The sequence below is a fragment of the Cebus imitator genome, unplaced genomic scaffold (assembly GCF_001604975.1).
Source record: "Cebus imitator isolate Cc_AM_T3 unplaced genomic scaffold, Cebus_imitator-1.0 Scaffold29, whole genome shotgun sequence".
Classification (NCBI taxonomy): domain Eukaryota; kingdom Metazoa; phylum Chordata; class Mammalia; order Primates; family Cebidae; genus Cebus; species Cebus imitator.
The window spans coordinates 11133774-11155702 of record NW_016107344.1 but is presented as its reverse complement, the minus strand read 5'-3'; the positions used below and the strand labels follow the sequence as shown (position 1 = coordinate 11155702).

The window sequence follows — 21929 nt, the reverse complement described above, 5'->3', positions numbered from 1 at the left end:
TCATTTCTTGGGCTTTGCTTTTCTGAGTCACTATTTGATCCCCACTCTTCTTTCAGCAACCAGAGAAGAGTTTCATCTTACTGGAATTAGTCTGCACTATTTATTGTTACACTTGGTGTGCTATGCTTACCACCTGTTTACAACCCTCCAATGGCAACAATGATAGCAGGACTCTGGGCAATGTACTGAAGTAATTTTTCTTCTTTAATCCAACAGAATAGATACTTTTACTGTAATTTATCTTTCTGCTTATAATTTGGTTTCTGGAATAAAACTTCAAATTATTAATCTTTAATTCTTTGCATAAAATTTAATATGTAATGATCTAAATTGCAACAAAATAATATCCCATGTTCTGGTTTCTTTTTTAAAGACCACTTATTCCCAGCCAAGGATGTTTGGAGGAAAGAGACACAGTTTCGTGTGGTTTTAACAAGACTAAATAAAACAGAGCATCAAATACTGGTAAACAAGAGATTATTCTAAATAAAATGTATTTACTAATTCTATTTTTAAAGGCAGGTTTCATGCCAGTGCTATAAAGGTCAAGTGTGATAGTATGATCCCGAGCAATTTAGATTAGTAAGGCTTTACAATCCTCAGCACTTAACAAGAATGTTCCATTATCACAGCAAATACAATGGAACATTCATAAATAAATGCATGAAAATCATAAAACCTATAAAGGCATTTGTGTACATATATCAAAATTCAAATATTTTATTATTTCTCAACTAGCCAGTGTTAGGGGACCATATTTGTACTGTATTTCTTCTATTCTCAGGCACACATGTTCTCATTTAACATTCCTAAAATTAGGAGAGCTTAAAAAAAATTATCTGAGACTTGATGACACATTTTAATATATCCACTCAAAGTTACTTAGCTCACAAACTCAGAAAAAAAATTTAAGATCATAATGCAAAGATATTTGCCATGTATCAAATAAGGTATTCTCAATCATATACACAAATTCATTCTGGGTACATCTGGCCTGGTTAAAAAGCAAGTGATGACAATTTTAGTCACATAGCCCTAGGAAGAATGTCAGCAAATTTTTAAAGTCTGTTTAAGTCTGTTTAGACAACACACTGGGAGAAGCAGGAGCATGCAGGCAAAAATACCCTAGGAATTAAAAACCTACCTTCATTACTTGAGCAAGGTCATCTAACTAAGTAACTTACTCTTCTCTGCCTCATTTCATTTCAGGCATGTGAAGCAAAAGAGAAATACCTGGCTGGGCTGTTAGGAGTTGAGAAATAATTTATGTAAATCACTTGACAGTGTTCTAAAGCTCATATCTTCCAGTATGTCTAAACTTAATTGAATCACAGTGACAGGAATATTTCTGAGATACTCTGGAGGCTGTAATACAGAGATTTCCTAACTTGTTGCTATTCATCACTCCAAATCCAGCATTCCCTTAGAGTTGCACACTAAATCACAAGACTTAAGCGTGCTTTTCTGCTTCTCCACTTTCAGCTTTAAGATTGAGGTAGGGAAGGAGTAGGTCTTGTTTCTCTTATCTATACACAGATTTGGGATCTGTCCATAGTGAATATGAAATATTCAGTGGATGATACTGACAAGGCACAAGACAAAAGGTCCACACTGAGAGGACTTAACAGCAAGGGTAGAGCATGTGAGGCTCTATACAAGCCCCCCACACCACCCATCCACATCCCCATCAACACTGGGCTGCTTCTCTCTACCCTGGACAAAAAGCTCTATTTCTTAATAACTTGGTATGCTGAAGACACCTATATTTAAGGACACTGCCCCTATCTCTTCTCCAGGACATGGAACCAGGCTCCTTTGGCGAAAAAAAAATTCACCACCAAAACAAGGATCCAGGGACCTTTAGGTTCTGGCACCGCATTCTGTGAGGCCTTAGAAATCTCATCTATGTTCTTATTTAACAGAGAGAGAGAGAGAGAGAGAGAGAGAGAGTGTGTGTGTGTGTGACTCTATTCTTGGTCATTTTAAAAGTGAATGCACCCCTATTACACGCAAAATTGAGCATGAGATAAACAATAACTGTGGATTAGAGATTTTTATTTCTCAGTATGAGGCCAAAAGAAGTCTAATAATCTGTCAAATTGCTGACCCAGATATACTAATTCCTTTGATTTTCTCTGTATCTCAGTAAATTAAATAGAATACAGAAAAAAAAGCATTTCAAAAAAATTGACAGCCACCAATATTACCATAATGTAATGAAATAGTGAAATATAGTAATGACAGTAATACTTGATATTTATTTAGGGATTTCTCCCTCAAATTGCTCAAAGCACACAGAGCAAACCCTTGTTAAATTTGCAATGGTTAATACAAACACAGCTTAATTCACAGCAGGTGCCTCTCCCAGGCCCACCAGGACCCCACTTTTTCCTTTAGAAGCTTAGGAAAAAATGTCTTATTTGAAGTGTGATGATTCAACATGTGTTTTTAATCTACTGAGATTTTATTACACTATAAAAATATCTATATTTACATTTAGAATAATGTTAGTATGAATTACTAAGTGTACAAATATACATTCTTTTTTAAATTAAAGGTTTTACAGTAACTCTTTGGGAACATGCTTTTTTAGGTTTACTGTGCATATTTGGTCAATGGTGTCTGAAGCACTAGTACCAAGCTCTTCAAAAGATAAAGTGACACAGAATTCTGCCTCCCAGGATAAAGGAGTACTCTGAAAGGCATGTCTCTGAAAAGCAAAGGATAAATCCATCAACCATCAATGCCACCCAGGATTGCTGCTCAGCATGACATAAACCATATCAGGGCAATTACTGCTAAAACATAACTGCTCCATTAACCTAAACTTTAAAAGCAGAACACTAAATAGCCAACAAAAACTTTTATGCCTACTGTATTTAACATGTCATAGTCAGGTTCTACTTTTTTAAAGAAAAAAAATAAAATTTTATGTTAATGTATTTTGACATAACATTATACTTCCCAGTTTCTTGACATTTCACTGTACACAAGTAACATGGAACTAAATAATAAGCATGTCTTTCATCTCAAACACAGTACCTATTGCTATTTACAATTTTTAATGCCTAGGGTAAAAAACAAATATTTCAAATGATAGAATCAAGATTTCTCATGTTGTTAGTATGATAGCCTTTTAAAGAGTAAAGCAAATGGGAGAAGTCCAGGAGCAGCTACGTTTTCTCTAAGAGGAAAATGTGACTGTGACGTACATTTGAGTTCAGTGAAGACAAGATTTTGAACACCTATTCCAAAAAGAAAAATACTCATAAGCTCTACAAAAACAGCTTTCAGATAACAGCTTCTTATCTGTATAAAGGATAGCCTCTTTATGACCAAAACGACACTCTTCACAAAAATGTAGGGGGAAAAATCAAACAACAACAAAAAAATAAACCAATAAACAATGTAGAGTTTGGGGTTTGAATTTGTGTTCACTGACTAGTTTGGATTTTTTTAAGTGCTGTTTAAATTTTCCCTTTTTTAAAATATGGAAATAAAACTTTTTAAGGAGACATTCAAATCAAATTTTAAAATTTCAAAGATTTCAGAAAATACAGAAAGAAGTTTGGTCTCGAAAAAGTTAATTCCATTGTATTGGTTCCATGTACACAGAGGCAAGAGCAAATAACTTAGCTGTCTATTCTGTGGTCTCCAGCTTCGCTATTCTAATAAAATGATAAATTGTTGTTTTATCAACAATTTCATTAACCATAAATGTTGGAAAAACATATTTGTTTTAATATCTGCTCCCAATGGAGAAAAGGGATACGTTTTAAATGGCCTAAATTCTCAAAAATAAAGAGCTTGTATTTGTAAGCACAATTTAAGTAGCCAGAAGCCACATTTTTTCCTCCATGTTTCCCTACAGGAGACACATATCTTCCTAGGATTGGAAAAGAAAAGAAAGCCAAGTTACAAAAATGATCAGAATGATCATTCAATACCATTTATGGAATACTTACTATATACAGGCACTATACACTTTATATACCTGACTTCATTTAATTATTACAACATCTTTGTGAGGCAGGGGTATCACCCAAGTGATATGACTTGCCAAGTTCCAAGCAAACAGCAATTACAACTGTCTAATGTACTATTACCAGGGTTTAGCATACAGCTTGGCACAGACAAAGCAATAAATAATTATTTGCCATAAAATTAAACTCTCGGAGAAGCAAAGCCATTACAAGGAGGAAAAGTAATCTGTCTAAGGTCATTCAGCTACTAAGTGAAATGATGGGATTAAACCCAAGCAAGGGAATACCAACATCTCTACTCTCATCAAGGACGATTCTCTTCACAATCATGGATACATATCTGCTGAATGTGCTTGTTCCTTCCTGGAAAGTAACAAATTCAGCCTGGGCTTTAGTAGAAACAGCTCAAATAAACTGTGAAGAAATCTTCAAGTTTCTCTGTGTCCAGGTCCTTCAAATGTTTCTGATTATGCCAAAGTCAAAGTTAATGTGACCTTTTTTGAGAAGGAGGGCAGGCTTTTATGTTTAATACTAGACAAAGGTAAAAAGTAGTAAGGCAGGTAACTTGACTTTGGAAGGAGTGAGGCTTACTGTAAACTTGTCGGTAAAATTTCTTATTAAAGTAATATTGATGACTTCTCATAAAAAATTACTTTCCCAGCTGGGCATGGTGGCTCTTGCCTGTAATCCCAGCACTTTAGGAGGCCAAGGCGGATGGATCACAAGGTCAGGAGTTCAAGACCAGCCTGGCCAAGATGGTAAAACCCTGTCACTACTAAAAATACAAAAATTAGCCAGGCTTGGTGTGGACTGCCTGGAATCCTAGCTGGAAGGCTGAGAAAGAGAATCACTTTAACCTGGGAGTCGAACACTGCAGTGAGCCTAGATGGTGCCACTGCACTCCAGCCTGGGTGACAGAGCAAGAATCCATCTCAAACAAACAACAACAACAACAACAAAATTACCTTCCCCATGGGTTCCTGCTTTTAAAATGTTCTATTCTTTGTCCTTGAGCTTCTTCCAACTACCTAGATAACCACCATATTTTTCTACCCAAAAGTCTCTAGTATACACTTTAGATTTGTTTCACAAGATAAAAAGTGATCAGTGATGGCCGGGCATGGTGGTTCACTCATGTAATCCCAGCACTTTGGGAGGCTGAGGTGGGTGGATCACCTGAGGTCAGAAGTTCAAGACCAGCCTGGCCAACATGGTGAAACCCCACCTCTACTAAAAATCCAAAAATTAGCTGGGCGTGGTGGCGCACACCTATAATCCCAGCTATTTGGGAGGCTGAGCAGGAAAACTGCTTGAACCCAGGAGGCAGAGGTTGCAGTGAGCCGAGATCACCCCACTGCACTCCAGCCTGGATGACAGAGTGAAACTCTGTCTCAAAAAAAAAAAAAAGGTGATCAGTGATTATGAAGACATTGAAATGTTTCTAACACTTTATATAAATAAACATCCTTTAAATGTCAGTTAAGCATTCTTAACATTTATTATTGGCACATCAGCACAAGGATTTATTAAAACTTTGAACAACCTTGAAAGGCACATAGTCCAAAGTTCCAATTTTAGTTTATTACATACACAGCTGAAAAACACACTCCTCTTAAACTGTGTAAGTTTTAGATTATGTTATAATATGCCATATCATTATCATTATTCTAGCATAAGTAACAGCAACTGAAACCAAAAGTTTAGTGACTGCTTTGCCAGATTTGCTTTGCATTTGAATACTGAGAATAAAAAGAAGATGAGGTGGCAAAGATTAAGACAGGTTTTTCCCCATCTTCAAAGCCTGGTTTTAAGATATCCAGGAAGTCTTTGTAATTAAAATCCAATTTTCAGATAAACATGTAAAGACGTACGGTACCAGGAACCAAGGAGCTAAAGGGAATAATACATGTTCCCTGCCCTCAAATAGTTTCAAGTCTCTGGAAGAGCTAGATGTAGAGGAAACAAAAAGTCCTTTGAAAGCCCAGATGAGAAACCTATGTCATCTCCAATTAGATGAGTTTCCTGATTCAAAAGCTGAAATGACTGCACATCTCTATATGTACAGAGAAACCTGTGCATTTATCTTTATATAATGTATTCCAGCTGTGAATTTACAGGGACATCTCCCCAGTTATAACGTGAACCCCACTGAGGGCAGGTCTCCATCTTATCCATGTCTGTGTAAGTATATGCCACATAGAAGATGCTGAATGAGTGCTCATTACATAACAAACAAGTGATGACTTCTCTAAAACCAAAATTTCCTCTTACTGGATGAAGTGTCATTTTCTACTCTGTAGCTCCAGAAATGGATTTAAGCACACATACCCCCAACGCCTATACCCTCACACAAATAATCGCTTAAATCAAACCAGAATAGAATATGAAAGTGAGGAAAACAAAAAATAATACTCCGGTTACTGGTAAAGCTCACAAAAAAAAAAAAAAAAAAAAAAAAAAAAAAAAAAAAAAAAAAAAAAAAAAACTGAGGGAACTACAGGTATTTCAGAATTAGCAATTTTAAAAGTTGGATTAAGTCAACATAGGCAGCCCTGCAGACAATAATTTGAAAGACAAATCTCTTCAACAAAAACATCTCTTTGGTTTAACCCTTCCAAGGTCCCGGTTATAAAACAAATGCTAACTGATCAAGGGAGACAAACAACTTTCATTCTCCCATTAAGTGACTCAAGTCAACTGCTATTTAGATTGGCCACCAAGCGAGACCCTTTGGAGTAATGAATATAAGATAGGATAGTTTTAAAGATATAGACCCTGGCCAGGAAGTCCACAGCATGAAGGCTCATCCAGCAGGCCAAGACAAGCCTCAGGGCTTTTTTGGATTTGAGAGAGTACAAAGCAAAGGAAGAAACACTGGCATTCAGAAACGTGGATATCTGAGAAACAGATCAAGAACTAGAAACGGAGAAAAGCAGCTACAGATAAAACTTTAGTTATTCCATGGCTTGCCCCAGCATCAGACCTGACTCATATCCCACAACCTTTCCCTGTAGCTAGGACTCTTAGATATTCAAACTTTGTCATGAAAAAGCATTTCCAAATTTGACCATACATTTTTATTGATGGTCTGCAACAGAGCTTTAGCAACCCAGAATTAATGTTCCTCTCCTTCCAGTTCCTCCCTTCACAAAAGGGAATGGCTGAATGCAATAGAGATATACACAATGCAATCAACTTCCTTTTTGTTTTATGCTCTTCTAATAGTTGGCAGAAAGGGTATGTTTTAAAATAGTCACAGGAGTTGACAGGTGGAAGTCACCACGCTCGAGTTGCCGATCCAAGTTTGGATATCATTAAGCTTGCTTGAAAAAAAAGATTAAAATGTTGGGAAACTCATTTGAAAGACATGTACTTGCCAGAAATATGTAAAACTAGGCTTAAATTATTTTCAAAAGCAGAAATTAAGTAATTCAAACTAGGTATATTTTTACTTACATGAATAAACCTTAAATACACATATACACTTACATACCTCAAGCCCAATTTGGCAGACTGTTAAAACAGAGTGCCATCTGGGAACCTGATTCCTAAGAAATGACTTTAGAGCACTGTCACAAAATCAAGCACTCTTCTTAAGCTTTAGTGAATAGTTACATCCTTGAAATACCACTTTGAGACTCTTTTATTTTCCTGATGGAAATATGTTAACACTAATTTTGATTCCAAATACTGTTCCTTTGGCACCTAACATGTGTAAAGATAACAGATTTTTAATTTCTGTACTTTCATTTTAATAGGCCTAAAAAAACAAACTCAGTTAATATCAATGTTTACTTAAAGTTATATTTTATACCTAAAATATCGATACTCTGAATAATAGAGTAAGTCTATACCAGAAAATAATTTCTTTGCATGACAAATAGTATTCAAAGTCATTGCCATCCTGTAATTATATTATGAACAGAATGTATCGGAAAAAGTGCTAAAAACTGGATTGGAATGGTGAGGAGGTGGAAAGAAGAAACATGTTTACAATCTGTTCAATTTCTCAGCTTAACATTTTTGATATATAGAGCAGTGGTTTAAATACAAGACTTAGTTTCTGAGTCAAATTGCTAGATATATAAAGTTAAAGCCTTTAATAGTTAAACCCTACCTTTCTGCCAACTCTTAGTTCTCCAGTATAGGACCTCTAGGCTACTCTGTCGAGTTGCTTTCTACTGCAACCCATTGTTCTGTACCTCTCTTAATGACCAGATGCCACCACAAAGACGATGGCACTTGCCAGAGGAGCTCTCCGGTGTGCTGTGGCAGGCTGGTGGGGACATTATGCTTGATCTCCTATAGCTCTTTTATGGAAGGCCTGCACAGATGGCTCTGTCGGAGCCTCGCCACCTTTTCTCTGTGGAGTGTGTGTGCTCAGTATGGATGTTTAGTAAATGGTTAAGAATAATGATGCAGTTATTCATCCACACAGAAGATTGATTTTGTGGCCTCAGATTGGGGTAGATCTCAATCTACCATTCATGGAGACTAAATTATAAATTTTTCATTAGCATTTTCAGAAGAAAAGAGGTTTATATCTGAATTGAATCTCAGAAAACATTAAAAAAAAGAGGTTTCTTCTCAAAGAAGAAAACAATGGGATCCTAATAGGACCCTACCCCTTAAGTCAGGAATATCGAAATTAAAGGTATCACTTGATCCTTGAATATATGTAATCCCTAAATAAATGGAATAATTCAAACACATTTGAAAAAATTAAAACTGCTTCCTACAAAGTAAAATAATTATTAGAAAATAGGATAATTTACAGAAATATAAAGAATACGCTAGTTTTGTTGATTAGTAAAAAGTTACTACTGTGAATTAAATTATACATTTCTGATTGCTAGAAAATTGAAAACTAGTTGGAGTCCTGGATTATTGAAACTATTCATTAACAAGAGCTCTTGACTTGCTTCTGCTACCGTCACTTATTTTCAACACACACGACTCTCCTTGTGCTCCATACAGCAACCATCACCACTGCCCACTAACAAAAAAGTTCCCCACATTTTCCAACACGGAGAAGATTGACTGTCCTTTCCTATTTGCTCTCATTATGTGTCATGATTAGATCCAGTTTCCAGCAAGGCCAACAACACGTCTGTGCACTGGTAGATGCAGTCTGAGCAGTCATAATACAGCATTTAAAATCATCTAATCATTTGTTACGCTTTGGTAAATTTAATGCATACAGATAAGCAAAATAATTTCAGAGTGCTTACACACATTACCACACTCTCAGACAAGTTACAATGAGCCTTCCCATTTAAACAGACAATAAACAAATACAGGAATGTATAAATTATATGTCACTAAATAAAAAGTTAATATTTTAGTAGAATGCCAAAGCTGTCACCGTCAGTATCCTTCATTTCCACATGACTATTTTTCTGGCAGGGAGGGAATAAGTAAGAAATTCTAAGCCTAAAGCCAGAGTTTCTCAACTCCAGTATTATTAATATTTGGAGTAGGAAAATTCTTTGTTGTAGGGGCTATCTCATGCATTAAAGTGTATTCAGCAGGATTCCTGTCCCATTAGATACCTGTAGCACCCCTATCCAGCTATGGCAACCAAAAGTGTCTCCAGACGTGGCCAGAAATCCCCTGGTTGGCAAAACTGTCCCCAGTTGAGAACCACTGATCTAACCAACATCAAATCCTTTAATCTGTAGTAATGATAGGACAAGAATTTTGACCCAAAGGAGTCTCCACATTATATATTTTTTAAAAATTAAAATGCATTACTATGTAGTAAGCAATGATTTGCTTTTCTTTAAATCTGCTTCCTTTAGATAAAGTGCTGTCTCAAGGCATAAGAGCCTAGACAACATTTTTAAAGAAGCTGCTGGTCAGTTTCCTTAGTCTCATCTGGGAGGCTCCAGTGCTTCCACTGCAGCAGACCCAGGGTCGACTCCTTTGCTTTTTGGCCCAATGAGATAGAATTATCAGGAAGAATGTTCTTGAGTGAAGTCAAAGTTCCTACTCAGGCATTCTTGCAGGCACTACTTAGGCACACCTTGCTTCGACGGACTTGTGGTTTCCACCGAAACAAGTTGTTCTGCATACTTCTCGCTGCAGCTCTAACTACGTGACCTCAAAGTTTCAGTTTGTCAGTAATTTAATTTCACCGAAGGCTGAGCCCAGATACTAATTTGTCTTAAACATTTTAGGCCCAACATCTCATGAAACAGGCTCCAGGCAAACACTCTTGGACTTGGGAGCCAACAAACATGTTTTGCCTAGTCCTCAGCCTACCCAAATACAGGCTACAGACTTTCAAAACAGAGTCTATGATTTTAGGGGGAAGCACGTTAATGCTTAACAAGCATCCACAACTTAAGAAAAAGACTTTCAAAGTCTAAAGCTCCTTTGCCCATCAGATAGGCCTTATGAAGAAATGCGCTGATAAGGAAAAAGAAAACAAATACATCTAAATATTTCATTTTTATGGAAAGTAAACATGACCCCACATACTGTAGAAGCACAACTTCACTTCGGTGATGAAATTTAGAATCTCTAAACTATCTTTCAATTAGTCAGAAATGCGGGCAGATTCATCCGTCCCATAGACATTTCATTACCATGGAGTTTAGAAAAGCTTATTCAACAGAACTAGAAGCAGGTAGGTTCAAAACAGCGTGTTCATTTAAAAACATATATTGTTAGACTTTGGAAGCATAATTCTACCTGGGTCTGGTGCTGTTTTGTGTACTGCTATCACAGGTATGTACATCCCTGGTTATTTTTCTTCAAAAAAAAATTGGTCATCCAGTTTTAAAAATAACTATTAAAGCTTTTACACAGGGATATTAACCACGTAAGCTAAATCTTTGAACTGGTAGAAACCGATTTTTCCATTTTCATTATTTCTATAGATAGAATAAGGTGTTTATTTTCTCCCTTACAAAAATATTAATTTGGTTTAAGAGGCAGGATGACAAAGAGATAGTTATTATGTGACACAGTTTGTTAATGATTGCCTGGAAGCAAATTAGATTTATAGGAAAAGTAAATAAATCTCATCAGAGCTTAAAACCAGATTTCCTGAAACTGCATACTCCCACACAAGCACCATTTTCCACCTAAAATCTAAAAGACACTGGCGTACGTATTCTCACCCCCACTTTCACTTTCTCATCCACACTATTAAGATCGTGGAAAACAGCTCATTTTTAAAAGTCAGCCACAGCCGGCAAGGTCCTTGGCATTACATGTTGGTGCCAGGCACTGCTGCCTTCCCAATATTAAGAGAGTCTTTTTTACCACTTTCCTATCTAATTTTATGCTAATAATTATGTCTTCATTCCAAATATATTTAAAAAATTAAATATTGTTGTTACTCTACAAACTATAATATAATCCCTAAATTCACCTTGTAAGTATAATGAATATCTTCAACATTAGCAACCAAACACTACCATGTTGGACAAGCATTAAGCTATTAACACCACTATTCTGGTCAGATTAGAGATTTATAGTAAGACCATGCTATGTTACGAGTTACAAACAGCTTCACATTCACAGTCCCTAAGCCATTTTTAAAATAGTCTCTTTTAGAATGAGAACAAGAAGACAGAGAGAAGGAGATTTTTTTCTGTAATCATGAACTCTCAGCAATTCATTTCACTTAAGCTACAAGCTCTAAGTTTAAATATATGTGTATATATATAACAAACTGTTGAAACTTACTTGACAGTGACTCGATTTGATAAGTCCTGTAGATCTCCAGGATGGAAAAGCTGGGCTTCTTTCAATCCAATCTGTTCACAAGCTTTCAAGAAAACGTTTATATTATCCTGTGAAAAGAAGTGGAAAGTGATTGCTTAGCCGAGCTCTCTCTCAGACAAAGGTTACAAATTTTTATGATATAACTTCGAAGCTTCAAAGTCCAATTACAGTCAGCAAAAGAGGCGGCAACAAGACCCATGCATATAAATATTTGAAAAAAAATACATAGGGCTTATACAGCCTTTCAATCCTCCAGAGCATACACGGTTGTGCTATCTTATGCCCGGGCATACGCTGCTTCTGTGATCTTTGTGACTGGCACGTTAAACATTACCTGTTACAGGACAAGTGCCTAGCCACTGAGCAGTAATCTACACTTTGATGTCAGCTCTGTTCTGCAAACAAACGCCCTCTTCCCAGCTTTGCACGGCAAGCCTCACCTCTCCTCTTTAAAAATAACTCCAGCTACTGACATTCACCCACCCAGAAACTGTTGGCAGGGAAGAAATAAGAGGAGGAACATTCTGTTTCTATGATTACAAATTACAGAACGACTGTGGAATACCACACCTGGAATCTGGGTTTGGTTGCTGAGCTGGCTCTTGACAGACAGGGAAACCATACTATAGGACAGAGGAGAAACCTAGCGTTCATTGGCTAAACTGCATAGTTTGTGTGGCACATTACTCACTCCCTGCACCTGCCTCAAGAGCTGCCTCCAAAAAAAATGAAAGTCTATCCACTCCCTCCAAGGTTGCCCTCATATCTAATTTCAAAACCCAAATCCTCCATTCACACACCAGTGCTTTTCATTAATGTAAACTGCTGCACAAACACAGATTACAATATAGACTATTTTAAAGCCAGCTACATTTCAGAGACATACGTTTGGTTACCAGAATTAGCTTAGGCTTCATCTCTACTACTCTAAAAAAAAAAAAGAAAGAAAGAAAAGAAAAGAAAAAAGAAAAAGGAAGAAAGAAAAAAGACTTTATAGGATTAAGCTAGTGCCGAGCCCATGCGGGCTCTACATATGCACCGTGTTAGGATTCGGTAAAGGGATGGCCCCCCAGCATGCCAACACACATCTGTCCACTGAGGCAGCTGGCAATGCTACCTCTGTGGTGTGAGTCTCCTTGAAACCTCGCCTCCCATCCCTAACAGGTGACTTTCACAGACCAGAAGACAGTCTGCCACTTGGAGAAAGGCAATTACTCTTTTCCCAAGATAAAGTGGCTAAATTCTACAGCTTAGGTTCTTGGAGAGTAAGGGGATCTACGGAAAGCACAAGAAAAGGTGTGGTCAGAGAAAAGCAACACTGATTACTCGGAAAAGAGACATCTTAAAAAGCCAATATTTGTATAAGTAGGAGGTCATTCCAATCTACTGTGAATAAAAGGCAGTGAGAACAACCTAGCTGAATGCTGAAATCCGTGAATCATTTTAAATAAGATGAAGTCAAAGAGTAAAGACTTGCAAATCAAAAGTTGAGCAGCTCAATGAAAGGTGTTTTTCATTTGACTTACTATGGAAAAAAGAGAAATAATTTATTGGCAACATTCCAAGAGGAGCAAAAAGTGATAATTTTGTTAGGCCCACGGTTTCTAAAAACTATACTATCTGTGATTATCAAATGATACAAATTAGTGGTTCTAAAATTGGCCGTCTGAGAACCAGGCAAGAACAAATGGTTGGATGTACCAATACCCCAAGTTCCATAGTGATATGGTTTGGCTCTGTGTCCCCAGCCAAATCTCATCTCAAATTGTAATCTTCACATGTCAGTGGAGGAAACTGTAATCCCCACATGCCAAGGGAGGGAGGTGATTGGATCATGGGGCAGTTTCCCCTATGCTGTTCTCATGATAGTGATGAGTTCTCAGGAGATCTGGTGGTTTTATATGGGGCTTTACCCCCTTCTCTCTCTCTCTCTCTCACCTGCCTCCATGTAAGATATATCTGCCTCCCCTTCTGCCACAATTGTAAGCTTCCTGAGGCCTTCCCAGACATGCAGATCTGTCAATCAATTAAACCTTTTTTTTTTTTAAATAAATTAGCCAGTCTCAGGTAGTTCTTTATAGCAGTGTAAAAATGAACTAATACACATAGGAAGCAAGTCTCATATCAATAAAGGAAAAACAAACCATTAGAAGTCTTCACACCAATTCAACACATTCAATTTGGTTCTGAATGTTTAAAGTATTACATAAAATATTAAATTAAGATTAAACTAAAAGTTAACTTAGTGAAATGAGAGTCAAAACAATTCTTCAGATATTTTATACAAACATAATAGCATTCTTCTGGCTGACAAATAGATATAGGTTGATAAGAACAGATAAATAAAGCCACACTCTCCTCAAAAACCTCTGACATAGAACGAAAGCATTTGATATCTAAAGTGACTATACTTAACTGAAGACAAAGTTCAAGAGAAGATACAAATTAATATGGTTAAATTCTAGTCTTAAATAAAGCCTTTATTTTAAGAAAAAAAAGCAGAATATCTTTTTAATTGTTCAATGATGCTCAAGTTTAAAACAGAACAACTTTGTAAACAAAGTCACACATGGCCTATGCAGCAGGACCAGGCTGTACTAAGATCGGTAAGGTAGCCTCAGTCATTCCTCCTGGACTTCAGCTCACTGGTAATTTATTACTTGCAATTTCAAAGGATCCAGGTAAAGAGGTGCCTAAGAATATACACAAAATTATCAAATAAAATTTTCATGTCAGTTAAAACTTCAAGAAGCCACACCAAGCTCAACACATTAAAAGGGAAGTATGTAGTTCTCATTTAATGAAATTATTTTCACTTGAAAGTAGCAAAAAGAAAAAGAAAAATAGAGGTCAAATTAAAACAAATCTTATCTAATTGGACCAGTAGCCAGGACTCCAAGTTAGCTTTGTCCCTAAACAACTGTGTGGCTTTGGAAAGAGTGTTAACATTTCTGGACCCATTTTCCTCATCTCTGAAATGAGCAGTTTGTGAATCTGTAACCCATTATCAAGGGTAATCATTTTTCTCGATGAGAGAAGGGAAACCCAACCCTGCCTGGCCCAACCCATCACACAAATATTTCACTGCCCAACTTCCATAAAATACTTCATGTCAAAATCCTGCTCTAAACATCTGTAAACCCTGTACTTTCAGGATGAAAAGTGGCTTCTCAAAGACAAATCAAAACATGCGTACCCACATGCGCACCCGCACAGGCACACACACAAAAGAAAACAATGAACCCTAAATGTATCTAATAGCTCCTTTTAGCTTTAAATGTTTCCATGACTATGAATAAACACAGGCACTACATAAACAGGAAATATACATGGCTTTAAGATGTTCATATTCTCTCCAATCTCCCTTCCAGCCCTTATCCTCCATCAATTATAAAGCAGTCATAACAGGTGTAGGGTGGAGCGGGCTAGGGTAAATTAGAGAGCTTAATGATCAGGCACAAGAGTACTTACCACTGAGCTAAGATGGGGAAGCCACACCTATCTACCAAGACAATGAAAGTTTGTATTTGTTCACTGTAGTACCCTACTACTTATCTATTGATGCATAATACATTATCCCCAACTCAGCACCTTAAGGGAACAGGCGTTTATGATTTCACATAGTTTCTGAAGGAAATTCAGGAGTGGCCTTAGCTGGATATTTCTGAATTGGGGGACAGGACCTCTCATTAGGTTGTAATTGAGATGTCAGCCATCACTACAGTCATCAGAAGGCTTTCCTGGAGCTTGGAGGAGCTGTTTCCAAGGTGGCTCACTCAGGTGACTGACAAATCAGGGCTGGTTGTTAACAGGAAGCCTTGATTCTTTACCAAATGGACATCTCCAAAGGGTTGCTTGATAGAGCCAGTGATCTAAGAGAGCAAGATGGAAGTTGGAATGTCTTATGGTGTAGCTTTTGAAGTCACATTCCATCATTTCCTCAGCATCCTCTTGGTTACATGGTCAGCCCTATTCCATGCAGGGAAGAGGGCACAAGAACACAAACACCAGGAGGTGAGAATCACAGGGTGGGGGGGGTGCTCTCTGGAGGACTGGCTACTACACTTCACTCTCTGGACCCAGCTCAGTGATTCATGTCCCGACCATGCGCAAAATACACTTAAGCCCTAATAGGGCCTGCAAATTTTCATCCCTTTACAAGGTGATGTGGAATATCATCACCTACGTTTGATCCAGGAGTGTCTGGGATTTCTCAGTTGTAATTCCTTAACTATGGCCCTTGAATACAGTTCCTCTCAACTGGAATGCCAGTGAACTAGGACAAGTTACATGCTCCCACACTCCCAGCATGCAATAGAGTGACAGGTGTAAAATAAATCACTATGGACACTTCAGATCAGAGAGTAGAGGAATGAAAGGCACACAGGAGTCACTGGTCCACAGACATTCTAAAATCCTGCAAGACACAGGTTGGCAGTTCCTTCGTGAGGACTCAAGGCCATGAATCAAAAATTCATGATTTTTCGCTACACCCTTTGGATTCTTGGTGCCAACCTAAAAGTCATCTTTGCTTTTCACTGAAAAGTAGCCTATTCTTTGTGGTTATGTAGGTTTTTCAATTTACTTCTTTAACCTACCCATAGCAATTGAGAGAATTAAGGATCTCTTAAGTACACAATTCTCTATCCCTTTCAGCCTCAGATGGCAGTGTTTCTGCAAATACAATTCTCCCAAAGATGCTATAAATCTTCTGTGAATCTTATTGGAGTTTATTCCATTAGATAAAAGCTGCAACCATGCGTCTCTTCAAGAGCAGCCCTTCTCTTCCCTGGTATCCTGCTGAGATGACTGGAGGACAATATGCTTAAGGTTCTCAGAAGCCCTATTGCTTGACTGGACAGAACCCCAAGGTACCATCTTGAATCTAAGAACCTAAAGAATTTTACAACCACATTCTCAACTCTTTTATCGGCCTTACTTTCTTGCAAAGTGTCTGAATTTAATCTTGCAAATTCTTTGAATTTAATCTATGCCTGAAAACCATTTCTCAATTCTACCATCTTAGAATTTACTTACTAAAGAGGTGACAATTTTCAAAAGCAGCAATTTCTATTTCTCCCATGTTTGTCACTCCCTATCCTTCACTTTCTCCTCTCACATTTTACTATAATCCACAAAAAGAATCAAGGCATCACTTCAATACTCTGTAGGTCACCTCACTAGAAGAATGGAATCTCCCCAGGGGATCTCTTAGTTAATCTGGTACAATTCCTAGGTACGAGTAAGTGAATATTAGAAAGTGAGAACCACTGGGAATATTTTGGCAGCTGGCTACCACAAGACTTTTAATAATAAAGAATATGAAACAGTAAAAAATTTAGAAAGAAAAATAAATTTTTAGAAGTGTTGAGTTCCAGATGCTCAGCTAGCAGTAAGTTAGGTTTGCAGCCCATGAGAAATATTGGATCTGAAAACATGGTTTGGGAGTCTAGCACACACTGGTAGTAGTTGAAATTAGGGATGTCAATGTGCCCTCCTTGACCTGAAAGTAAAGAGAAAGAAGGATTCACAATCAACCAACAGCATTTAAAGGACAGTTAAAGAGAGAGGAGTCAAGAGAGAAATATATCTGGGATCCACATAAATAAGAAGAAAAGGAGAAGAAAATAACATTATGGAAAACAAGGGAAGAGATATTCAAGAACGGAGAGGCAGATGATGCAGTAAAAAAACCACCCAGCTGGGCGCGTTGACTCACGCCTGTTAATCCCAGCACTTTGGGAGGTGGAGGTGGGCAGATCACAAGGTCAGGAGTTCGAGACCAGCCTGACCAACATGGTAAAACCCTGTCTCTACTAAAAATACAAAAATTAGCTGGGCATGGTGGTGTACATCTATAATTCCAGCTACTCAGGAGGCTGAGGCAGGAAAATCGCTTGAACCTGGAGGCAGAGGTTGCAGTGAGCCGAGACTATTAACACTATTCTCCAGCTTGGGCAAGAGAGGAAGACTCCATCTCAAAAAGAAAAAGAAAAACTACCCAAAGAATTTGAGTATCAAATAAAGTAGATATTTAGTGGGCAAAAAATCCCGAAGACTAATGAGTAAATAATAAGTGACAGTGAAGATCAGCTGCTGGCAACAGATGAGTTACCACCCAGAATCTGAAAGACCTCCTTGGTCTTTCACTCTGCAAGTCTGTCTCCTACTCAAGCCTCCTATCAGTCCTCTCAAAGCTACCACCCCCTTGACCCTCCAGTGTTAGAATGCCTCAACCCTTGAGGGAAAAGGTGCGGAGAGAAGCAGTGCTCATTCTTATTCTCTTGACCCCAAGTGTAGGGTCACATTCCACCTCCACCCAATATTTTCCAGTTTGCAACAAACACAATTAAACACTTCAGTGGAATCTTAATTCTTCTCTATTTCCATTATAAATCCTAATAAGGGCGTTATGAGAATAGCATAAGGCCAATATGAATATTCTCACACTGGTCCCAAGGGTAAGAGATGTCTTTGTTAACACTTCACCTTTCAGAGCCTTTCAACTCATTTTCCTTCCAAAAGCATTTATCCAGTAATATATTTTCATATCATTATAGCACATTTCCTTGCTCTTTTAACAGTAGTGGAAGTGCTTGGGAAGAATGTCAGGGATCCAAAGTTGAATTCATCATTCCTATTTAAGCAAGCTCTTACCAGTCAATAGAAGGGCTCTCTCACTTTATTTTGTTGTTTTTATTATTATCCTCCTCAACCCACATTCCCACTCATTCCCGTTCCCTTCTATTAAAAAATTCCTTCCCCCTAGGTATATATCTTATATATATCATAAAGAATTTAAAAGATTCTCAAATAAGTACACTATATGTACATGCATGTACATGTACATGTCAAAAGGTACAAAGAGCTCTGGTGTCTGCTAAGAGGTAAATGGATAAACATACTGTGGTCTATCCATTCAATGAAATAGTATTCAGCCATAAAAAGGAATGACATACTGATATGTGCTACAAAACATTATAGCAAGTGAAAGAAGCCAGCAAACAAAAGTCACATATTCTGTTTGTATAAGATATCCAGAATGGATAAAGCCAGAGACAAAATTCAGGTTGGTGGTTGTCAGGGGCTGAATGGAAGAAGAAATGGGGAGAAACCACTTAATGTTAAGAGGTGTTACTTTGAAATGTTAGAAACGTTTAGTGGTTGCTCAACATTGGTGAGTGTAATAAATGCTACCAAATTGTGTGCTTTAAAATGGTTTTAATACTTTATGTTATATAAATTTCACCTCAAATTATTTTTTTAATTTTTAATGTCAATAGCTTTAGGGGTACAAGTGGTTTTTGGTCACATGGGTGAACTGTATAGCACTGAAGTCTGGGATTTTAGTGTACCCATTTCAAATTATTTTTTAAAGATGACTTCTCTAACATGTTTAACAATGTAAATGTCTAGTTGTATTAGTTCATTCTCATGTTGCTATAAAGAGCTGCCCAAGACTGATTAATTTATAAGGAAAGGGGCTTAATTGACTCACAGCTCCACTGGATTGGGGAGGTTAGAGGAAACACAATCATGGTGGAAAAGTTAGCAAACACCTCCCTCTTCACATGGCAGAAGGAAGGAAAAGCGCTGAGCAAAGGGGGAAGAACCCCTTATAAAACCATCAGATCTTGTGAGAACTCACTCACTAGCACAAGAATGGCATGGGAGGAACCACCCCCATGATTCAATTACCTCCCACCAGGTCCTTCCCACAAAACCTGGGGATTATGGGAACTACAATTCAAGATGAGATTTGGGTGGGGACACAACCAAACCATATCACTAGTCTCAGCAAAGAATTTATGACTAAGACCTCAAAAGCACAGGCCACAAAAACAAGAATAGACGAACGGGACTTAAACTAAAAGGCTTCTGTACAGCAAAAGCAGTAATCAACAAAGTGAACAGGCCACCTGTGGAATGGGAGAAAATATATGCAAACACATCCAATGGCTGATATCCAGAATTAGTAAGGAACAACAAAAATCCAAATAATCCCATTAAAAAAGTGGGCCAAGGATATGAATAAATCTTTTTCAATAGAAGACAAATGGCAAACAAAAATATGAAAAAATTTTCAACATTGCTAATCAGAGAAATGCAAATTAAAATCACTATTATCATTTAACATGCAAAAGAATGACTATTATTTAAAAAAAGAAAAAAAAAACAGAAAATGACAGAGAAAAGGGAATGCTTATACACTGCCAGTGGGAACGTAAATTGGCACAGTCTCTATGAAAAACAGTGTGGAGATCTATCAAACAACTAAAAATAGAACCACTATATTATTCAGCAATCCTACTACTTGGTATCTACCCAAAGAAAAAGGAATCATTATATCAAAGAGATTCCTGCACTTGTATGTTTTTTGCAGCACTATTCAAAATAGCAAAGATATGGAATCAACCTAAGTGTCCATCAGTGGAGGACTGGATAAAGAAAATGTGGCACATATACACAATGGAATACTGTTCAGCCACAAAAAATAAAATCATGTCTTTTGCAGCAACACAAATGGAACTGAAGGCCATTATCTTAAGCGAAACAGCTCAGATGCAGAAAGACAAATACTGCACATTCTCATAAGTGCGAGTCAAATAATGTATACACATGGAAGCAGAATGCGAATGACGGACAATGGGGACTCAGAGCAATGTGGGGATGGGAAGGCAGTGGATGATGGGAGGTTGCTTGATGGATACAATGTGCAATGTTCCAGTGATTAATGCAGTGAAGGCCCTTACTTCACCACAATGCAATACATCAAGGTAGCAAAATTGCACTTGTGCCCCATAAATATAGGTAAATTTTTAAAAATGTTCTTTAACAAGCACTGTTGCATATATATACGTATATATAGTCTAATTTACATAAATGCCATTATGATCCAGATTTTTCTTATGCATTCAATCATTTCATCATGCCAAAGTCTAAATCCTCATGAAAATGCACTGTATTATCCTAGGCTCTTACCCTACCCAAAGTCATTTTCATTTTTACTTGAGGGATCAAAAAAAAAAAATCTTTGATAAAATTTCAAGCATGACAACTTCCAACATATAGAGGGAACATTCTGCATCAGGGAACCTTAATGTAGCAATACAGAAATGTCTACTCATAAAATCAAGCCAGTTAGACCCAATTCTGCAAAAACTTCCTGAGTGTACAGGGTCAAGAGCTGTCATCATAAATAGAAGTAACAAGACACTTTTTATAAACAGTGTAAAAATAGAGACAAGGCTAATAAAAGGATTTATTACAAAAGTCCTAAATAAGTTCAAAATCCTAACTAATTCTGAAAATGAGTAAAGTTGTCCTCGGGACTGCAACCTAAAGGCCTTACAAAGCTTAAACCAAGGCTCCCAGAACGACACCACCTGGAAGTGCTCCCTGTCAATTAACCAAATATTCTTACCATGTTTACTTTGGCCTGGTATTCCCAGAAAGGGTTCTTGCCTACTTTAAACAAGTTTTCAATTAAAAAAGAGCCAAGTACATGATGATGCTGATCAATACATCCTAAAGCCAAGATACTAGATGACCTCAATTCCTTTTCTATTTATGATGTGGCAAAGTCCCTTCCTCCTCAAATGGTGAAACTGATAGTGCCAAAAATGTTAGCAAGTATGTGCCAGCAATCAAGAGATAACTATTACTTGAAACAGAGAAATTCAGCTAAGTCCGTATGTCAGCATTACAGTTTGCAGATATGGGACCCCAGTCAAAGCCATGAGAGGGAGTTACACAGCCATGCCTCAGATGTGGCTGAAGCACAGTCAAAGTGGAAGACCACTGACCCAGTCACTTGCTCCACAAAGCGTGGTCCACAGACCATCAGCAAGAGCATCACCTGGGAGCCTGCTAAAAAATCAGAATCTCTAGCCATACCCCAGACCTACCAAATCACAATCAGCATGTTGAGAAAATCCCCGGCCAGGTGCAGTGGTTCATGCCTCTAATCCCAGCACTTTGGGAGGCCAAGGCAGGAAGATCAGGTGAGATCGGGAGTTAGAGACCAGCCTGGGCAAAATAGGGAGACCCTGTCTCTACAGAAAAATAAAATTATTATCTAGATGTGGTTGTCATGCACCTATAGCTACTTGGGAGGCTGAAGGGGGAGTATACTTGAGCTCGGGAGTTTGAGGCTGCAGTGAGCCATGATTGCACCACTGCACTCCAGCCTGGGCAACAAAGCAAGGC

General features: G+C 37.7%; 1 protein-coding gene across 1 annotated transcript in view; it reads right to left on the bottom strand.

The window, feature by feature from the left end:
• The window catches only part of LMO7 (LIM domain 7), a 232038-nt gene that overhangs the window by 89418 nt on the left and 120691 nt on the right, over positions 1-21929 (bottom strand). The window contains 1 exon segment of the mRNA XM_037736810.1: positions 11682-11788. Within this exon segment, the coding sequence (XP_037592738.1) occupies positions 11682-11788 (107 nt within the window).